This window comes from Silene latifolia, unplaced genomic scaffold (genome assembly GCF_048544455.1).
Source record: "Silene latifolia isolate original U9 population unplaced genomic scaffold, ASM4854445v1 scaffold_20.1, whole genome shotgun sequence".
NCBI lineage: Eukaryota > Viridiplantae > Streptophyta > Magnoliopsida > Caryophyllales > Caryophyllaceae > Silene > Silene latifolia.
The window spans coordinates 10,780,709-10,800,597 of NW_027413163.1; the positions used below are offsets into that span (position 1 = coordinate 10,780,709).

General features: G+C 38.6%; 2 protein-coding genes across 2 annotated transcripts; one reads left to right on the forward strand and one right to left on the reverse strand.

Annotated features, from left to right (window-relative positions):
* Window positions 1-12,935: 12,935 nt before the first annotated feature.
* LOC141638353 (protein P21-like) lies at window positions 12,936-13,862 on the reverse strand. The gene has a single exon (XM_074447751.1). The coding sequence runs from the start codon at window positions 13,808-13,810 to the stop codon at window positions 13,151-13,153; it is 660 nt and encodes a 219-aa protein (XP_074303852.1). The 5' UTR covers window positions 13,811-13,862; the 3' UTR covers window positions 12,936-13,150.
* A 987-nt stretch (window positions 13,863-14,849) lies between these two features.
* Window positions 14,850-15,365, forward strand: LOC141638314 (uncharacterized). The gene has a single exon (XM_074447718.1). It carries the CDS (start codon window positions 14,850-14,852, stop codon window positions 15,363-15,365), a length of 516 nt encoding a protein of 171 aa, XP_074303819.1.
* The last annotated feature ends 4,524 nt before the right edge of the window (window positions 15,366-19,889 follow it).

Below are 19,889 nucleotides of genomic sequence, written 5' to 3' on the forward strand. Positions count from 1 at the left end.
AAGTATGAATTGTGAGTTGGGTGGAGTTTTGTGATAGGAGAGAAGAATGAATAATTAGGAATTAAATAAGGAATTTTGAGTTGGGTGGGGTTTGGTGATAGGAGAGAGGAGTGAATAATTAAGAATTAAATAAGGAATTGTGAGTTGGGTGGGGTTTGGTGATATGAGAGAGAAATGAATAAAATAAGAGCAAAAGTTTCCAAAAAAGGAAAGGGGAAGAAAACCTGAATAATCCGTTTAAAAAAATAGGGAAGAAAATGATGAATAAGAGGGAGTATTATATATCTATGCGTGGGAATTCCAAAAGGTAACAACATTATCTAATTTTGTTAAATGTTTGATGATAACAAATGAACAAATGTTTGAAAAAAAACCCGTGCAATTTGCACGGGTTTAAAACTAGTTTTTCCATGAATTGCAAATATGGAAGTTATTTGAATGGCTTTTTCTTTCAAAAAATGGGATTTGTCAGTTTACATGTTTTTCCAATGCCTGCAAAAAATTGGAATTGGATTACGTACCTCCTCCTTGTTCATTGAAAATTCACATGAATTTCACTCCTACATGGCTAATCAAACAAAATTACCCAATTCACAAGGATTTGCATGGAGTAGTTAATTTCATGTGAATTGATATTTCACTAGTTTAGATCCCGCGTAATAAATGCGCGGTAATTGTAGAGTTTTTATTTTTAGAAAAAAAATTAACTATAAAATTATCCAAAAAATTGAGTAATGTCATGAAATGTATATATTTATAAACAAAATTAATGAAATTGTTTATAATTTTTTTATTAGCATATCATTTAGTTACGATCATACAAAGAACGATTTTTTTTATCACAAAAATTTTAGAGGCAAATTTTAAAAAAGAGATTATATCAAAATAGGGAAGTAAATAAGAGATTTTTTCAAAATAGGAAATGTAGTTTAGGCGGGAAAACTTGAAGCTTTTCCTATTCTTTTACTAAATAGGGGATTGTTGGGGCTGGTGACCTCTACAGTTAGTGCAATAACATTTAAATCTCTAAAAGGATCAAAGGGTATACTTTTGTATTATTATCAGTTGGTCCACGTTTATCATTAATGGTTGGCTTGCTAGATAAGTTTGACGTTATTGTCATACAGATGACGGTGATCAACTGGTCCCTAAAAGTCACACCTATAGGATACGTTTGAGAGATGTGACGGTATGAAAATACAGTCATGTTGATGCCAAAGTTGACTAAGCAGTTAGTCGGAGTCATTGACTAATAATTAGTCTAACGCGATGTTGAGATGTTTTATTTAATACGGATTAAATAATAATGGCTAAGGCGAATTAAGCAGTTAATTCGTAAATTAAATATAAACGATTATATTTAATTGATGTATATTGAATTAATTATACAATATTGTCTTTGTCGGACATGTATTAATATTTCAACTAATTCGTGTTATTAGTTGATGTTTTAATAACCGATAACCGATGACGATTTATAATAAAATCGCGTCATATACATTTAGCATTTTCGAGCCGGACCACGAGTTAAAATTAAGAGGAAGTGGAAGCCCACTTCCCCATGAGGGCTCACGGTTGGCCGAGCAAACAAAAGAGAGGCTCTCTCTCTTTTGTAACTTAATCATTTATTTTGAAACAAAAATTTTGAGGAGCATTTTCTCTCTGAAAAACCTAGATCTCACATCTAGCAAAACTCACATAAAATTCTCTCAATATTGCAAGGCAATTAGAGAATATATTCTAGCACAAGGGCATAGTCTCAGACGGTCTTGGGTGCAACAATTAGGAGGAAATCTACGTTGATTTCTGTTCATTTTGCCGAATTGCACTAGGACCCGAGGTTGATTATTTACCTTTATCGTTTCTCTTGTGTTTTAGTTTTATGACAATAATCACATGCTAAATCTACGTTATAGTCCTAAAATATATAATCATATCATCATTATACTTCCTCCGTTCCATTTGTTTCTTTACGTTTGCTTTTTTCGGCACTATTCATTAGTAAGGAGAATCTCCAATACAAATTCTGGGTGAGGCACAAAGAATTTTGGGCATCCGTATCTATCGAGATAGATCACGTCGGATGTTATCTCTCAGTCAAGAGTCTTATATAGACAAGATACTAGAGAGATTCAGCATGACTAACTCCAAGAAGGGGTTTCTTCCTATGGCTCCAGGGGTGCATTTGAGCAAGTCTCAGGCACCAGAGACACCGGAAGAGAAAGAGCGCATGACACGGATTCCTTATGCCTCGGCTATAGGATCAATCATGTATGCCATGATATGCACACGTCCAGACGTGGCATATGCATTGAGTATGACAAGTCGATTCCAACAGCATCCAGATGAATCACATTGGATGGCTGTCAAGAACATTCTTAAGTACCTACGGAGGACTAAAGATTGGACATTGACTTATGGAGGCGAACAAAAGCTATGCGCAACCGAATTCTACGAGATGCTAGCTTCCAAACGGATCGAGATGACTCAAAATCTCAGTCTGGATTCGTTTTTACTCTTAATGGCGCTGCAGTCAGCTGGAAGAGTTCCAAACAAAGTGTTACAGCAGATTCTACGACTGAGTCCGAGTACTATGCCGCGTCTGAAGCTGCAAAGGAAGCGATATGGATGCGTCAATTCTTACAAGGACTATCTGTAGTGCCTAGTTCGAATGACCCGATCACCATCTATTGCAACAATAGAGGTGCCATCTTCCAAGCTAAGGAGCCAAAGTCTAGCAACAAGTCTAGACATGTACAACGGAAAGCTCATCTAATCCGAGATTACGTGGAGCAAAAGGAAGTAGTGATAGAAAAGATTGCTACAGATGATAACATAGCAGATCCTCTCACTAAACCATTACGACAAGATAAGCATGAAGGGCATGTTAATTCCATGGGAATTAAACGTGTTCCTCAGTTGTAGTACTCTTTTATGGATTAGATTCATTTTCTTGTGTACTCTATACGACATCATCGTTTTGATATTTATATATTTTGTTTTTCATGTGGAATTGTACGACAATCTTGAACACCACAAAGTGAACTGAACAAACATTATATTTTTTGGTCCTTAATTGCCCACATGAGCTGATAACTCTGGCAATTATTTTGTGACGTTGGTTGATGGTGGGTTCAACGAGCCATAAGTCAAATGGTTGACTGACCAATCACAGAGGCGAGTTATACGGATATCTCGTAGGACACAATTGTTACAACGACGTGGAGTCCTAAATGTTTTATAACATTCGGTGCCAGGTCGTGGATAGGACCTCCATGGTGATCCTAAGAGTCGATTCTTTTGACTATCGACTATCTCTTGAGATAAAGGCAGATTTTAGGTGACTTTGGTTTCTTTCTCACGGTCATCCGTAACAGGGGGCCAAGTAGATTGTTTCTGGGTCATTTCATGCTGTGCTTAGATCGGCAGGAGTCGAGTTGAAGGAAATATTCAGCCTTTATCAGGTACTCGATATTTCTCAGGGCCACTCGAGGAGTCAGAATCGAAATGCATGGCCATGCTCGAATACGAATTCGTTTTATCAGTTAAGTTACTCTCTAGTCGGGGAAACCACTCTTGATACAGATCGATTGTAAAATACGACCTTTGCGGATCCGGATCTGCAAATTGTTTTACATTGAGTGGGAGAAATTTTTAAATGAATATGAGAATCGGTTATCGCACATACACTTGTACGGACAAGTGGGAGTTTGTTGGAGCTGTGTCCTCCAGCAAGTGCGGATAACGTTATTACACATACACTTGTACGGACAAGTGGGAGCTTGTTGGGGCTTGTGTCCTCTACAGTTAGTGCAATAACATTTAAATCTCTAAAAGGATCAAAGGGTATACTTTTGTATTATTATCAGTTGGTCCACGTTTATCAATAACGGTTGGCTTGCTAGATAAGTTTGACTTTATTGTCATACAGATGGCGGTGATCAACTGGTCCCTAAAAGTCACACCTATAGGATACGTTTGAGAGATGTGACGGTATGAAAATACAGTCATGTTGATGCCAAAGTTGACTAAGCAGTTAGTCGGAGTCATTGACTAATAATTAGTCTAACGCGATGTTGAGATGTTTTATTTAATACGGATTAAATAATAATGGCTAAGGCGAATTAAGCAGTTAATTCGTAAATTAAATATAAACGATTATATTTAATTGATGTATATTGAATTAATTATACAATATTGTCTTTGTCGGACATGTATTAATATTTCAACTAATCCGTGTTATTAGTTGATGTTTTAATAACCGATAACCGATGACGATTTATAATAAAATCGCGTCATATACATTTAGCATTTTCGAGCCGGACCACGAGTTAAAATTAAGAGGAAGTGGAAGCCCACTTCCCCATGAGGGCTCACGGTTGGCCGAGCAAACAAAAGAGAGGCTCTCTCTCTTTTGTAACTTAATCATTTATTTTGAAACAAAAATTAGGGTTTTGAGGAGCATTTTCTCTCTGAAAAACCTAGATCTCACATCTAGCAAAACTCACATAAAATTCTCTCAATATTGCAAGGCAATTAGAGAATACATTCTAGCACAAGGGCATAGTCTCAGACGGTCTTGGGTGCAACAATTAGGAGGAAATCTACGTTGATTTCTGTTCATTTTGCCGAATTGCACTAGGATCCGAGGTTGATTCTTTACCTTTATCGTTTCTCTTGTGTTTTAGTTTTATGACAATAATCACATGCTAAATCTACATTATAGTCCTAAAATATATAATCATATCATCATTATACTTCCTCCGTTCCATTTGTTTCTTTACGTTTGCTTTTTTCGGCACTATTCATTAGTAAGGAGAATCTCCAATACAAATTCTAATATATAACATAAAATATAGTCATGTGAGATCTTGTTTAAATCGTCTCACCGAATGTATTATGAAAATCAAACTTTTATAATTTTTAGTAACATGTAGCCGAAGATATGAACAAAAGAAAATGTGCATTGACATATGTGTATAAAGCAAATGTAAAGAATTAAATGGAACGGAGGAAGTATTAAAGCAACAACCACAAGCCTTTTAAGTCGACACGTGTCATCATCTATTAGTCTGCCACATCATCTACGAAAATCTGACTCGGCATAATAAATAAAAGATTTGAATACATACATATATACTTTTAAAAGGAAACAAACAATTACAATATCATTTACTGCAATTTATACGGAGTGTGTCTAGAATTAAAAATAAAAAGGAAAATATATTTCCTATCTTAGTGTAATCTTCATTGTAATGGTGATCTATTATATCTTAACTTAAGTAAGGCAAGATTGTCAGCATGATTCCTAAAAAAAGATTGTTAGCATGATTATAGGAGGAAAGATTTCAAGATTTGGTCATGTGTGATTAGCTCATTTTAAATATTATCATAACTAAAAAAATGGAAATAAGTCTGCAGGAAATAAAATCTCCTAAAAAGCTGCATAATTAAGTTCATTCTCCTCAATATATTCTTTAAAATCGTAAATGATCTTCTTTTAATTATATTTACCATAGTCTCATATCTATTGGATACCAAATCTCATTCTTTTAGTAATTAAGAGGAGGTGATTATGTTTGCGATGACCATGAGGAAAAGGAACCAACATCAATACCTTCTTCACAAGCAACTCTGGTGCCTCAAACTTTTTGCCATAATTATCGCTTGAGGTACATCGACAGTTTTCAAACATTCGGATCAATTTGCCTTATTTAATGGCTTAATATCTGGTTTGTTTTTAAAACTATGTATATTTAAATAGTGTAGCCTGCAAGTTCCAGATCATGACCGATTTCAGAGGAAGACAAATCAGTGAAGTGTGTTCCCTTACCAATGGTATGTGATTTCATAATTTATCTTGATTCAATATTATTGATGTGGTTAAATTAATGATAATTCTTATCCACGACTTTTCTTAGTAATTATTGTTGCTTTGAATTATTAATTATATATATACTGAACAAATGAAATTATATTTTTTTTGTGAAAATCGGTAAATTTACGTAGGGTGGTCTCTTGGGATGAGTATGGTGAATACTACCCTCCCGCCATTAGTATTCTCTATAGAAGGTGGTGTTTTCGCGTAAGTATTTGTCCCACATGTTTGTTTTCGCCGTCAAGTATAAAGTATTCATACTCTCCATAGTTACGATGAATAAGGTTGAACACTTGAATCCAGACACTATTCTTTGTTATAGAACTAGCTTATGTGTTAAGATATGTCGATAGTTAGGTTTTGTTCTAATTTCGAGCGAGTCATTAAATTAAAGATACTGAATTATCCAATTTTTTGCAGGTTGGAAGTACGTAAGACAATACTTCAATTAAAAAATTTAATTCTGTTTTGCGGTCATATAATTTATATTACGTCTCAATAACACGAGTAATTGTGGATTTCAAGCTTAAGGATGGGTATTTTAGCATATTTAGGGTTTGAGCCAAGTAGAAATTAAGTAGTTTCTTATCTGATTGTTTAGATCGTGTAATTTCTAATGGAGTTAATTTTAAATTTATATTTATATTCGATATTGATACTACAATATTGATGCAACAAATTTTTTGCCATTGTGAATTGGGTTTGGTGCTTTGGTAATTTTTTATTGTTATTCCGTACATGTTTGTTAACAATTCATCAAGATTATTTTTAAACATTTAACCTCTTATTTACGTATGAAAAAAAGGTTTCGACCTCCTTGTCAATTTCGCTAAATGTGCAGGCTCATCAACACCCCCATTCGTTTCATTCATGTACTCAACTAGTCAAGTACAATCCGCCCGGTTGAGATCAAGACTTATAAACTTAGATTTCTTATATCGGAAAGTCTGAAACAAATACTTTGTATCCCGCCTTTTGAACTCACGTCACATTTTTTTCACATTCAATTCACAATGTTCCATACACTTTTTAAGTTCATTAATACATGCATGTATTGGTAGTGGTTGAGTGATTCAGATTATCACAAAATATTACTATTATAATTTATAACTAATTTGTTCATATTTTAATGTTTAATATATTTACTTGTTTTATTTTTATCCATAATTGAACAATAACATAGTAATGAGATCAATAAGCTTAAATGGGAAAATAATAAGTAAAAGAAATACTAGAGCACTATTTATGGAGACATATGAGCAACGTTTTTGAAATTATATGAAAGATTAATTGTCGACAAAGATAAACATGCTTTCATATGATTATGCCACTTGATTAAGGTGTGTCATTTTAGAGTGGGGGTCATCTTACAAGTATTTACTCCATGATAAACTTACGTACCTTATTTTCGCAATACTTATTTCACTTAATACAATACTCTTTACCTGAATCTTTCCATTAGCATACCCCTAACAAAAACCCACCAAACCTAATTTTTTCGATTAACAATTCTATAATTTCCCAAATTAATTACTTTTTTCGATTACAGGTGGTAATTTGAATCTAAAGTATTGTGTTTCATCCATTAATTGCAAAATCATTTCTTCAAATTCACGTTTCTGTTTGTATTTTTAGATTTTTTTTGTTTTAATTAGGATTTAGGGTTTTCAAAAGTTAAATGTTGGTTTTTCGGGTGGCAGCATGGATTTGAGGACGGTAGGTGCAAAGGAAGACGCATGGGTAGCCGCCTACCGCTGTAATTGGTGGTGTCCGGCGAGGGGGTGTGTAGGTCATTGATAGAGTTTGGGTCCGATGAATGAGGAAAGGGAGGAGATGGTTCATTCGGCGGTAGGTGGAGGGGGAGAACATGGTCGCTGGCAGATTCTGGTGGTGGGCGAATAGGTTGCTTGAGGCGGGGTCGCTGGGTGGCAAAGGAGACACGGTGGTTGGGGTGGTTTAAGGTTGGTGGCGGGTTTACTGCGTGATTTAAATTTTTTTTTCTCTGTGTAGTACAATGAGAGAGGAGGAAGAGGGTGGTAAAATGAGGAGGGCAAAATAGTCAAAAATTTATAGTGATGAGTAAAATACGTAGAAAATAAACACCCAACCAAATATATTTTCATTTGAGGTAAAAGAATTAAAGTATCGCCTAACTTGGATATATCGTGGGTGGTGGACATGGGTTATGAATAGATGGTTATATGTGGGTCACGGCCCACAGGTGCGTTGGTGTTGAAAGTTGGCCGGATACTATTGGGTAACTACGGGGTATGTTGAGAAAGTTGGAGGAGGAGAGAATCAGATTTGGGTCTCTAAGAACTTAATGTAATACTAGGGTTTTATGAGTCTCTGGGTACTCTATCAAGTGGGCCTTACTCTGTCGAGTAAGGGTGTTTTGATTTACGAAACAGTAGTCTGTCTGTAGGGTACTCGGTCGAGTAGCTTTGGTACTCGATCGAGTAAGTGGCACTCGATCGAGTACGTTAGTTACTCGATCGAGTAGCTCGGTTAGCGGGTATTAATTCGACGGGTTTTGTTAATAACACGGATTAATATATAATTCTTTCCGTCATCTTCATAAATCACTTTTACAAACCTAATAACATTATAAAGGAGATTCAACCTACGTTCTTCGCATCATCCGTGTTATTGACAAATCCCGGAGCTTGAGAGGTCGGATTTCATCATTCTTTACATCCTTGTGATCCTTGCGTCGAGGGTAAGATCTACGTACCAATTTTATAGTAATTAGTTAAGTTTTGTTTAAACCCTAATTTGGGGGATTGGGGGTTTTTTGTTAGTTATGGTGATGGTTAGTAATTATATGATTATGTGAATAGGAGGAGGATTCGTAGAAGAGCGTTTTTGAGACAGCTGTTAGATCGTCTGCTGCTTGTGATTGCATTTCAGGTAGGGTTTCCCTACTCAGTATTAGTTACATGATTGTGTGGTGATTGTTGTTGTGACGATTGATTAAGTATATTGTTGGTTGTGTTGGATAGTTGTTGATTTCATATTATTGATTGGATTGTATCTGTCTGTGATCTTCGGGGCGTGTCCCTGGCTGAGTCGAGTCACTTGCGGGAGTGGCTTCACGCCCATGATTCGCCTTCTGTGGAACCCGCCACAGAAGGGATGTGCACATTAATGGACTTGGGTTTATCGCTCGATGGAGATGAGCGGGGATTTGGTGGGTACGGCTGCGGTCCCCCACTGGCGGTGTGGAGTATCTGTTGCGATGGATACTCTGGCAGGGCTACACACTTTAGTGTGTAGTCAGTTACGTGGAGATTGCTCATGGAGACCGGGGTTTGATGTGACGATTATGCTGTTTGGTAATTGTTGTATTGCATCTTGTCTCGTGTAATTAGTGCTGACCCCGTTTAATTGTTTTATAAACTGTGGTGATCCATTCGGGGATGGTGAGCAGTTGTTGAGCAGGTATGATTAGAAGCATATGGGCTGGCTGGGATGTGTCACCACGAGCTGATTAAAGTCTTCCGCTGTCGTGTTTTAGTAGTTTGAGACATTTGATTTTGAGAACATGTATTACACTTTTATCAAGTTGGTTTTGGATTGTAATCGCTTTAAACTTTATTACATTTAAGTATTGTTTCGTTATTGTCTTTTAATTATCATTGCCTCGGAAAACCGAGATGGTGACATCTTTATACCTGAGTGGTCCTGGTAAAGCACTTGGAGTATGATGGGGGTGTCACACTTAATTATTAGAATATGTAGGTTTAAGGAACTAAAAGGGGTACAACATGTAGACCTGGCAAACGGGTCAACCGGATAGGACCAGTTCGGGTCGAGGCAATTTCGGGTTCGCTGGCTTCGGGCCGGGTCAGGTTATTTCGGTTTCAGATCATTTTCGGGTCAACTATTATCGATTTTTCATTTATAATAATCTGTTTGCTACAATAAACATTCGAGTCGAGTTATAGTGGGTCGAGTCAATTTAGGTTTTGAGTCAAGTTCGGGCTCGAGTCAAGTTCGCGTCTCGAGTTGGAGTGTCGTGTTCGGGTTCGGGTTGAGTTATTCAGGTTGGGTCATTCAGGTCAAATCAATTTTGCATCTAGAATAGTCAGTTAAACATAAATGTTTATTAGAAACAAAGTTAACGATAAGTCATAAATAGTTATTTCTTTATACTCGATTAAAGACATATACATGACTTTTTTTAATATATAGAGACAAATTATGTCAATTAAAATTAAAACTACAATTATAATATAAATATTATTTATAATGCGATTTTGAAGATCGCCCGTGCGATAATACAGGTTCAAAAGCTAGTATTATACAACTCATATATGAACTAAACGACACCTTAATCGTGCCATTTTTAATAGATTAGTTGTGAATGAGTGTACATTACTTTTCTTTGTTGGTTTATTAGTTTGGAACAAATCTTGTTTAGAAATAATAGCATGGATCACCCAACCAAGTCCATCTTTCACTAAGGAGGTGTTTGGTTGGAACTTTTGGAATGGATTGGAATGGATTCAATCCATTCTAGTGTTTGGTTGGAGGTTTTTGAAATGGAATTAGATACACAATGGATTCTAACTCCATTCTAAGCCCTTGAAATCACATAATGCCGAAAACCACTATGGAAGAGCTTCGGATTGCTATAAGCGAGCTTGCTAAAAAGACGTTTGATGATCCAAGGCTTCAATCTTGGTGGACAAAGAATAATTGGCATGATCCGTGTTGAAATTTTAACGGGAGATATGTTATCCACCACGCTTTTTCAAGTAATCGATGCCAAAACGTCATACAAGTTGTTGCTTGGTCGACCTTGGCTTCACGAAAATGGTGTTGTCGCGTCAACTCGACATCAGTGCCTGAAATACTACAGAGACGGCGAGAAAAAAAATAAATGGCGATGTGAAGCCCTTTTCTTTGGTGGAGTCCTACTTCGCTGATGCTCGATTCTACGAAGATAATGACACGCCAACTAAGATGCTACCGTGAACGTTCCTTTCAACAGGGACCAAAGTTCCGAAAAAGGTAGATGATGTCAAAATTGCAACTGAAAAGGAGTTGACGACAGTTGAACATCATGAAAACATCTTCATAAAGACCAGTCAAACAAATGTGAACTCTGCCGAAAAGAAAGTTGCTCTGATCAAGCAGAAAGCGACACCGATGATCCTTAAGTACGTGCCAAAATCAAAGCGTAAAGTTGGAGAGACACCTTTCGTAGAGTGCACACCTGAAAATGAAGCGTCCACGTCAACTAGGACGATTGACAATGACGATCTGCAAACTTTGAAAAATAGTGTCATCGTTCTGGTTGCTAAAACAAATTGCTTTATAACAAGTAAACAACCTATACTCGGTTTTACGATAGCGTCGATGAAAGAGGACCAAAAATGTGCCGAAGATTCGACAAAGGGATGATTCGATCCAAATGCTTACAAGCTTATGACGAAGTCCGGGTACGATTTTGAAAATCCAACTCCATTAGGCCAAGTGATTGAAGTCACCCCCTATGGTTTAAACCAAACACAAAAGAAATTGCATCAACAAGGGAACAAGCTCGAAATCGGAAAGGTTGGTATTGGTTTTTCGCCTCCAAAGCCCGTTAAAATTTCTGCACGGTGTAGGCAAAAGAAGCTTCATCACAATATATTGTGGCAGATCTCTGGCGGAAAGTGAAGACGAGAACACAGAAAAGTTGCCACAAAGTTCTGTTTTTGACAGGCTGGGTCAACCAACTTCTACTCCTCGCTCTTCCGTGTTCGACAGGCTCGGAGAAAGGGAAGAGATCGTCCGGGTGCAATTAACATCATGTTCTCAACAACAAAGGCCAAATGCGTCAGTATTCACTCGTATTTGAGGGAGTGAGGTAAAGAAATTAGTCTTTAGTCGCATTGGCAGCTCGAAGCTGCAGAAGAGGTGTCGACGAAAGCAGAAGAAATCCTCGAAGACAAAAGTTGGATTCGACCTCAGCAAAGATACCAATAGTGTAATTCCCTGTCGAATGAAACGTCATCTTGAAGTGGAAATAACCAAATTATTTCTTTCTTTAAAAAAAAGAAGACAAAGTTAACGATAAGTCATAAATAGTTATTTGTTTATACTCGATAAAAGACATATAAATGACTTTTTTTAATATATAGAGACAAATTATGTCAATTAAAATTAAAACTACAATTATAATATAAATATTATTTATAATGCGATTTTGAAGATCGCCCGTGCGACACGGGTTCAAAAGCTAGTATTATACAACTCATATATGAACCAAACGACACCTTAATCGTGCCATTTTTAATAGATTAGTTTTGAATGAGTGTACATTACTTTTCTTTGTTGGTTTATAAGTTTGGAACAAATCTTGTTTAGAAACAATAGCATGGATCACCCAACCAAGTCCATCTTTCACTAATGGAGGTGTTTGGTTGGAACTTTTGGAATGGATTTCATCCATTTTAGTGTTTGGTTAGAGGTTTTTGAAATGGAATTAGATACACAATGGATTCTAGCTCCATTCTAACCCCTTGAAATCACATACCTATGTGTTCACTCAAGTTTCTAACTCCATTCCATTTTATTACTAATTCTCTATATCCATTTCATGGTCGAACCAAACACTTATGAGCAAGTTTCTGTATAGAATACCTCCGACCGTTAAATTGGAAGAGTGTAGTGACTGAACTAAGGATGACCGAGACCCGATTCTCTGTCATTGTTGATATTTGAATTCGTGTGCAAGAAGTATAATAAAAACTATCAAAACGAACCTTTTATATGTATTATTCAAGCTTGAAGTTTATATTATCCAAACTTACTTAAACTAATGTAGAAATTATTTTTAAAGTGACTATTATTGTGAGAATTATTTTTTCTTTTGACATCATTGAAGGAAATCCTCCCAAAAACTTGCTCAAGTAGTTGCCAATGACAAACACGGAGTTTAACGACAGGTTAAGCATAAATAATTAATTCACATTTAATAACGCAAACCTTGTATGCAATCGTACTAATTCAAAATAGAAAAGTTGAAAATACCGTAAATATATATATGAAGTTTACAATGCAACTTACATTTGAATAATAAACGGATAATTTCGTTATTCATACATAATATTATCCGTAAGCTCCACACTTTTTATGTAAGGAGAATTACATAAATAAAACTTCCTTTGATAATCAATAGCACCTTTTTGTTCTTATCATCTATTTATCTTTATTTAAGCTCTCACTAACGGAGAAACAAAGGTAAATAAATTACTAGAACAAAAAGAGTTAGTGACTAGCCTAGGGGCAAAATGTTACCAAGTAATTAGTATTACCAGGGCAAGTAAAAGTACTTGTAGGATCATCACGAGGGTAACTATAAGCAGTAGGGCAAGCATTCTTGAAATACATTGATAATTGGGAGGGATGGTTGCAATACTGGTCGCTCTGGTAAATCGTGCACGGGTTTTGACACGCACCTTGTGCCCGTAACTGACCTGGACATGAGTTAATAAGCTGGGCCGGGCAAGTGGGCCCAGAATTGCAACCGTTGGATACGGGTGTAAATGACATGGGCAAGTTGTACCCATCAACCAATGATATATCGAAAAAGTCACGGCCAGCGTATTGATTAAGGGAGTATTCAGCTAGAGTATTTGGTGGCGCACTGTAACCAGTGCATCGGAGGACTCCACCACAATCTCCCGTGGTGCAACTGAGTTGGTTGGGCCCGTTTGAGGTGCAACCTTTACGACCCCAAACGCGTCCCCCAGTCTGGCCCGGGGGCACATAAAAGGTCCATGTTCCTCCTGGATTCAGCTGTTGGCCACCGCCAGGGACAGCTGCACCCCATACGATATAGTTGCAATTGTTCTTAACCGTAAAGGTAACAGCTAAAACAGAGGTAGAGAATAGGGATGTCACTAAGACAAGACCGAAAAGGCGAAGGGGGAATGACATTTTGGTGGGTTGTGTCAATTTGAAGTGAGGATAGGTTGGTTTATATAGAAAAAAAAAATACGAGCTACGGAACCATGGATATTTCGTTATGCTAGTTCGAGCTTGAGGGCAACCCGTCAAGGGCTATTGTGATTTTGTGTTGTGATTTTGGCCATCTTTCATTTTATTGGGTAGACATGTGACTTTTCCAATCTTTATTTTCTTCTTTTATCACTTCTCTTTATTTTCATCTTTATTTTTATTTTTTTATTTTTATGTCATTCTCACATTTTGAGACACTTCACTCCCTATTTTTTATCTCTTAAAACTAGTGTTATGCCTGTTCAAATTTGCACGGGATTGAATATTTTATAATTTGGCAAAATGCATAAGTATTGGAGAAAAAAAAGGTATGATGCAATAGCATGAGATAATGCAAGATACATAATACTTCGTATTAGATATAAACATATATATTCAATAAATAGAAGGCAACGAAAAACTAACAGCGTCTTACAAAAGTCGTTCCGAGTTTATTTTAGTTTCGAATCATTAATGTTATAAAAAATTATTATTTTATTAATCTTTTAATATGTATTTTTGTAAATCTGGGCGGATAAACAAACCATCGAATAAATATTTTATAATAGTACATAGTATAGAAATATTAAAAATTAAATAAATATATGACTACTTTTTTTAGTATAGAAATATTAAAAATTAATATGTTATAAATATTTTATAATAGTACTTCATATGAAGTCTATCTACACAAATTTTCCATAAGAGAAACTTTATTATTAGTAAACCGATATATTAGGTCAATATTCGGTATATCGTAGATATTGTATGTATCTCTATATTTTAGGATAGCGTATATATTTTGTATTACGTTCATACTGTAACCGATACCCTGTACTCAAGTATATATTCGATATCAATAGAATGAAACCCTCAGGGATTCAATCACTTTCATGGTATCAATAGACTTAGGTTTTTTACGAAAAACATCCATTTTTTGCATCCTCTCCGTCTTTGTCTTCCCTCTCGTGCTACGGCCATGACAAAAGACGGTGACGATGTCACAAGTTCCGGTGGTCATGGCGGCAAGCCCGCTTTGCACCCAGTTTATTCCGTCACAAACATTTTCAACAAAGTCCGAATGCTTGATGGCGTCAAAATTACGTGTTCCGCGTGGGTGAAACTCTTTACTCTTCACGCAAAAGGATACAAAGTTTCCCATCATATTGATGGTACTCGCCCACCTACCGCAGCCGATCCCAAATATGCCGAATGGTGTGAGATTGACGCTCACGTCCTCCAATGGATCTACGGTTCCATCTCCGAGGATCTCCTTCTCCGGGTTCTTGAAACGAATTCCACCGCCTATGAGGCCTGGACTCGTATCAAAAACCATTTTCTTAATAATAAAGGGGCTCGTGCAGCGGCGTTGGAGCATGAATTCACCAATATGATGCTCTCTAAGTGCTCGTCTCTCGATGAGTATTGTCAGAAATTGAAGGACATCGGCAACCAATTAACTGATGTCGGGAGTGCTGTCGATGATCAACGCTAGGTCTTGCAACTTGTTCGTGGTTTACCGAAGGAATATGATACGGTTGGTGCCTACATAAATCAGACTCTTCCCACCTTCGAAACAGCCCGGAGTATGCTTCAGTTGGAGGAGCATCGTCAGTCGGCACGTCCGGACGACGCACCTGCTACCGCGTTGGCCGCACCTGCTGCCTCCTCTCCTCCTTCTTCGGGTTGGAACGATGGTTCCTCAAATTCTGGTGGGCAATCCAATCGCAATTCCAATGGTGGAGGAAATAAGAACAAGTCGGGCTATAAAGGCAAAGGCAAGGATAACGGAAATTGGGGAGGAAATCAGCATGGTAACGGTGCTAATTACGGGGGTGGTCGACCACCTCAAACGTGGGTTTCAGCGGCGCCACCACAATTCTAGCCGATGCAGTGGGCAATACCTCCCTGCCCGTACCCCACTCAGCAAGGGTGGGTCAATCCCTGGCAACCACAACCTCGTGGTGCTCAACCGTCACAGCTGGGTCAAGTATTCCAAGCAATGACGCTTTATCTACCCGAGGATAATAATTTTTATATGGATACCGGTGCTTCTTCACATTTAACGTCCGATCCAGGTATGTTATCTCCTCCGTTCAATAAGAGTAATATTCGGTCCATTTATGTCGGTAATGGTAAGTCCATTGCGGTTCACGGTTCGGGTCAGTCCATTCTCCCCTCCCTTAACCGAAAATTTGCTCTTAATAACATACTGTATACCCCTCAAATTATGAAAAACTTAATTTCCGTCTGACAATTCACAAAGGACAACAATGTGAGTGTCGAATTTGACCCTAATGGCTTTTCTGTGAAGGATATACGGACTGGGATAATTCTATCTAATGAGGAGCAATAGCACCGGTACTCTCTATCCCGTGTCAGCCACGACGTCAAAAGAGTCGCCCCAAGCTTGTCTAACTGCGTCATCATCCGACCTTTGGCACTCTCGCCTTGGTCATCCGGGTCTAAATATTATTGATTGTCTTCGGTCTCAAAATACTATTGTGTGTAATAAGGAGCGTCGCTCCAAACTTTGTCATACTTGTCAAATTGGCAAGCACAAACGTTTACCTTTTATTACTTCAACTTCTGTTTCCGTTTCGTCATTTGATATTGTTCACTATGATCTATGGACCTCTCCGGTTCTAAGTAAAAGCGGCTTTAAATACTATATGCTTTTAATAGATAATTATTCACAATATGTATGGATTTATCCGCTTAAATTTAAATCTGAAGTCTTTTCTAAATTTCTCCAATTTTGAAACTTCATTAAAACTCAATTTGAAAAAGAAATAAAAAGCTTTCAATGCGATATGGGGCGCGAATTTGATAATTCCTCATTTCACCAATATTCCGTTCAACACGGTCTTGCACTTCGTTTTTTGTGCCCCCACACATCATCCCAAAACGGTAAGGCAGAACGTATGATACGACGACTCAATAAAATTGTTCTTGCCTTACTCGCCCACGCCTCATTACCACCTAATTTTTGGGTCGATGTTCTCCACACTGCTACTTATCTTCACAATATTCTTCCCTCCCATCTTCTCAAATTTCGATCACCCGCTTCCACCCTCTTTCTGCGTCATCCCACATATGATCATCTTCGCGTCTTCGGATGCCTCTGTTACCCAAATTTGTCAGCTACTCGCAATCACAAACTCCAGCATCGGTCCGTCCCATGTGTCTTCCTAGGATATCCCCAAAATTACAGAGGGTACCGGTGTCTTGATATTGCTTCTGGAAAAATAATCTTGTCTCGACACGTAACCTTTGACGAACAGGTCTTCCTCTTCGCCTTACCTTCAAACCCGCACCCTCCTCCTAATCTTTTCTCGAACCTGACCACGTCCCCTCAATGACCACTGACTTTGCTTATCCTCACACACCAGTGCCCACACCCACCGCCACACCCGTACCTACACCAAGGTCCCTGACCCCACCTCTCCGAGCTCCCCTGCCACCCCTACAACCTCTCCCCCTGCCTCCTCTACGCCAGCTACTACCCCTCCCCCTGCCTCCTCTCCTCGGCCTCCACCCACTCCTCCCTCTAGCCCAACACCACCACCCCCTCCTCCCCCCTCTCTCCTCCTCCTCGACCTCACACCATGTCCACTCGCCTACAGCATGGCATAACCAAACCGATAAACCGTATGAACCTTCTTGCCCATGCTGAAACCAACCTTTCCCCATTACCCAAATCCCATACCGAGGCCCTTCGTGACCCCAATTGGCGTGCCGCCATGAATGCCGAGTATAAGGCTCTTATTGACAATCATACTTGGGAGCTTGTACCTCGACCAACTGACGCTCATGTGATTCGTTGTATGTGGCTATTTCGCCATAAATGGTAAAACACAGCAGGTCTGTATTGATTGTGATGAGACTTTTAGTCCCGTGGTTAAACCTGCTACTATATATTCGCACGGTCCTCAGCTTGGTCGTCTCCCGCAATTGGCCAATTCATCAGCTTGACGTTAAAAATGCTTTTTTACATGGTGAGTTACTTGAAACAATTTATATGCACCAACCCCCGGGCTTTGTCAATTCGGCTACTCCGTCTCATGTATGCCGTCTTCTCAAGTCCCTCTATGGTCTTAAGCAGGCTCCCCGTGCTTGGTATCACCGATTTGCCACTTTTATTTTATCTAAGGGTTTTCGGGGCAGCAAATGTGACGCTTCATTATTCATTTACCATCATGGCTCGGCTATTGCTTATATTTTACTTTATGTTGATGACATTGTGATTACAGCGTCCACCACATCCCTGCTTAATAATATTATTGCTACTTTGTCAAGTGAATTTGCAATGACAGATTTGGGCACACTACATCATTTTCTTGGTATTACGGTCTCTCGCTCGAAAAATGGCCTATTTCTCACGCAGGGTCAGTATGTCAAGTCTATTCTTGCCTGTGCTTCTATGACCGGCTGCAATGCTACTGCGACTCCAGTTGATACTTCTTCCAAACTTAGCGCTGCAGACGGGCCGCCTGTCTCTGATCCTGCTCTCTATCGTAGTCTTGCAGGTGCGTTGCAATACTTGACTATAACTAGACCGGATATCACCTATGCAGTCCAACAACTTTGTTTACTTATGCATGATCCAAGAGAGAGCCATTTGCATTTTATGAAACGGGTTCTCCGTTATATTAAGGGTACTCTCGATTTTGGCCTTACTATGTCCGTCTCCAAGTCTCATAATCTCATTGCCTACTCCGATGCGGACTGGGCCGGTTGTCCGGACTCTCGCCGATCCACCTCTGGTTATTGTGTATTTTTGGGTGATAATCTTATTTCTTGGTCTTCTAAACGTCAAGCAACGGTTTCTAAGTCAAGTGCTGAAGCCGAATACCGTGGGGTTGCTAATGCCGTTGCTGAAACGAGCTGGTTACGTAATCTTCTCCTCGAGCTACACATGCCCATCCAGCGCGCTACCCTCGTTTACTGTGACAATGTGTCCGCCGTATACCTGACCGGCAACCCCGTCCAACACCAGCGCACGAAACATATTGAAATCGACATACATTTTGTTCGTGAGCAGGTGCAACTTGGTAAAGTGCGTGTTTTACATGTCCCTTCTGCGTTTCAATATGCTGACATCTTCACAAAGGGTCTCCCACGTCCGCTCTTTACTCAGTTTCGGACCAGTCTTTGCGTCCGCTCTCCTCCCGCTACGACTGCGGGGGTGTATTAGTAAACCGATATATTAGGTCAATATTCGGTATATTGTAGATATTGTATGTATCTCTATATTTTAGGATAACGTATATATTTTGTATTACGTTCACACTGTAACCGATACCCTGTACTCAAGTATATATTCGATATCAATAGAATGAAACCCTCAGGGATTCAATCACTTTCATTTATTTTAGATTTCAAACCTGACTGTTGGTAACTGTCATCACCATAGCTCGGAGGTGGGCATCTCCATGGTTGTGATCTTCCCGACCTGGCATAGGGAAAAGGTGGATCGTTCCCGCCTATGGAGGGGCGATGGGTATGACGTAGGGCGGAGATAATGGCCGCAAATATTGTAGGTTGGGTGATTGCAATTGTTACGGAGGATTGGAGGTGGAGTGGTAGGGATGAAGTTCATAAAGATAGATGGTTTTTAATGAAGGTAATGAATGGAGTGCTCAAAGTGGATTTTATTTTGTTTTTGTTTCTCAATAGTTTTAGTGGGTTAATTTTTTTATTGGGCCCGTTCTATACTATAGGACGGTCCTATAGAAAAGTTGCTGATAAAAAAAAAAGTATTTTCCAAAGTGGTAAGCGACCAACTATTGGCCCAAAAGCTCACTGCAAATCGGCCCATTAATAGCAGCATTCAGTAGCAATTTTAGTCATGTAAGAAAGTCAGTGGGTACGTTAAACCCATCAACTGAAGAAATAACAAAGAAGTCCACAAGTTGTTGAATTAGTTAAATGCATTCTCAGCCCACCACCGGAAGGATGTACATTTGAGTAGCCCACCACAGTCCGCAGTGATACAACCTAGTCCATTGGGCCCAGG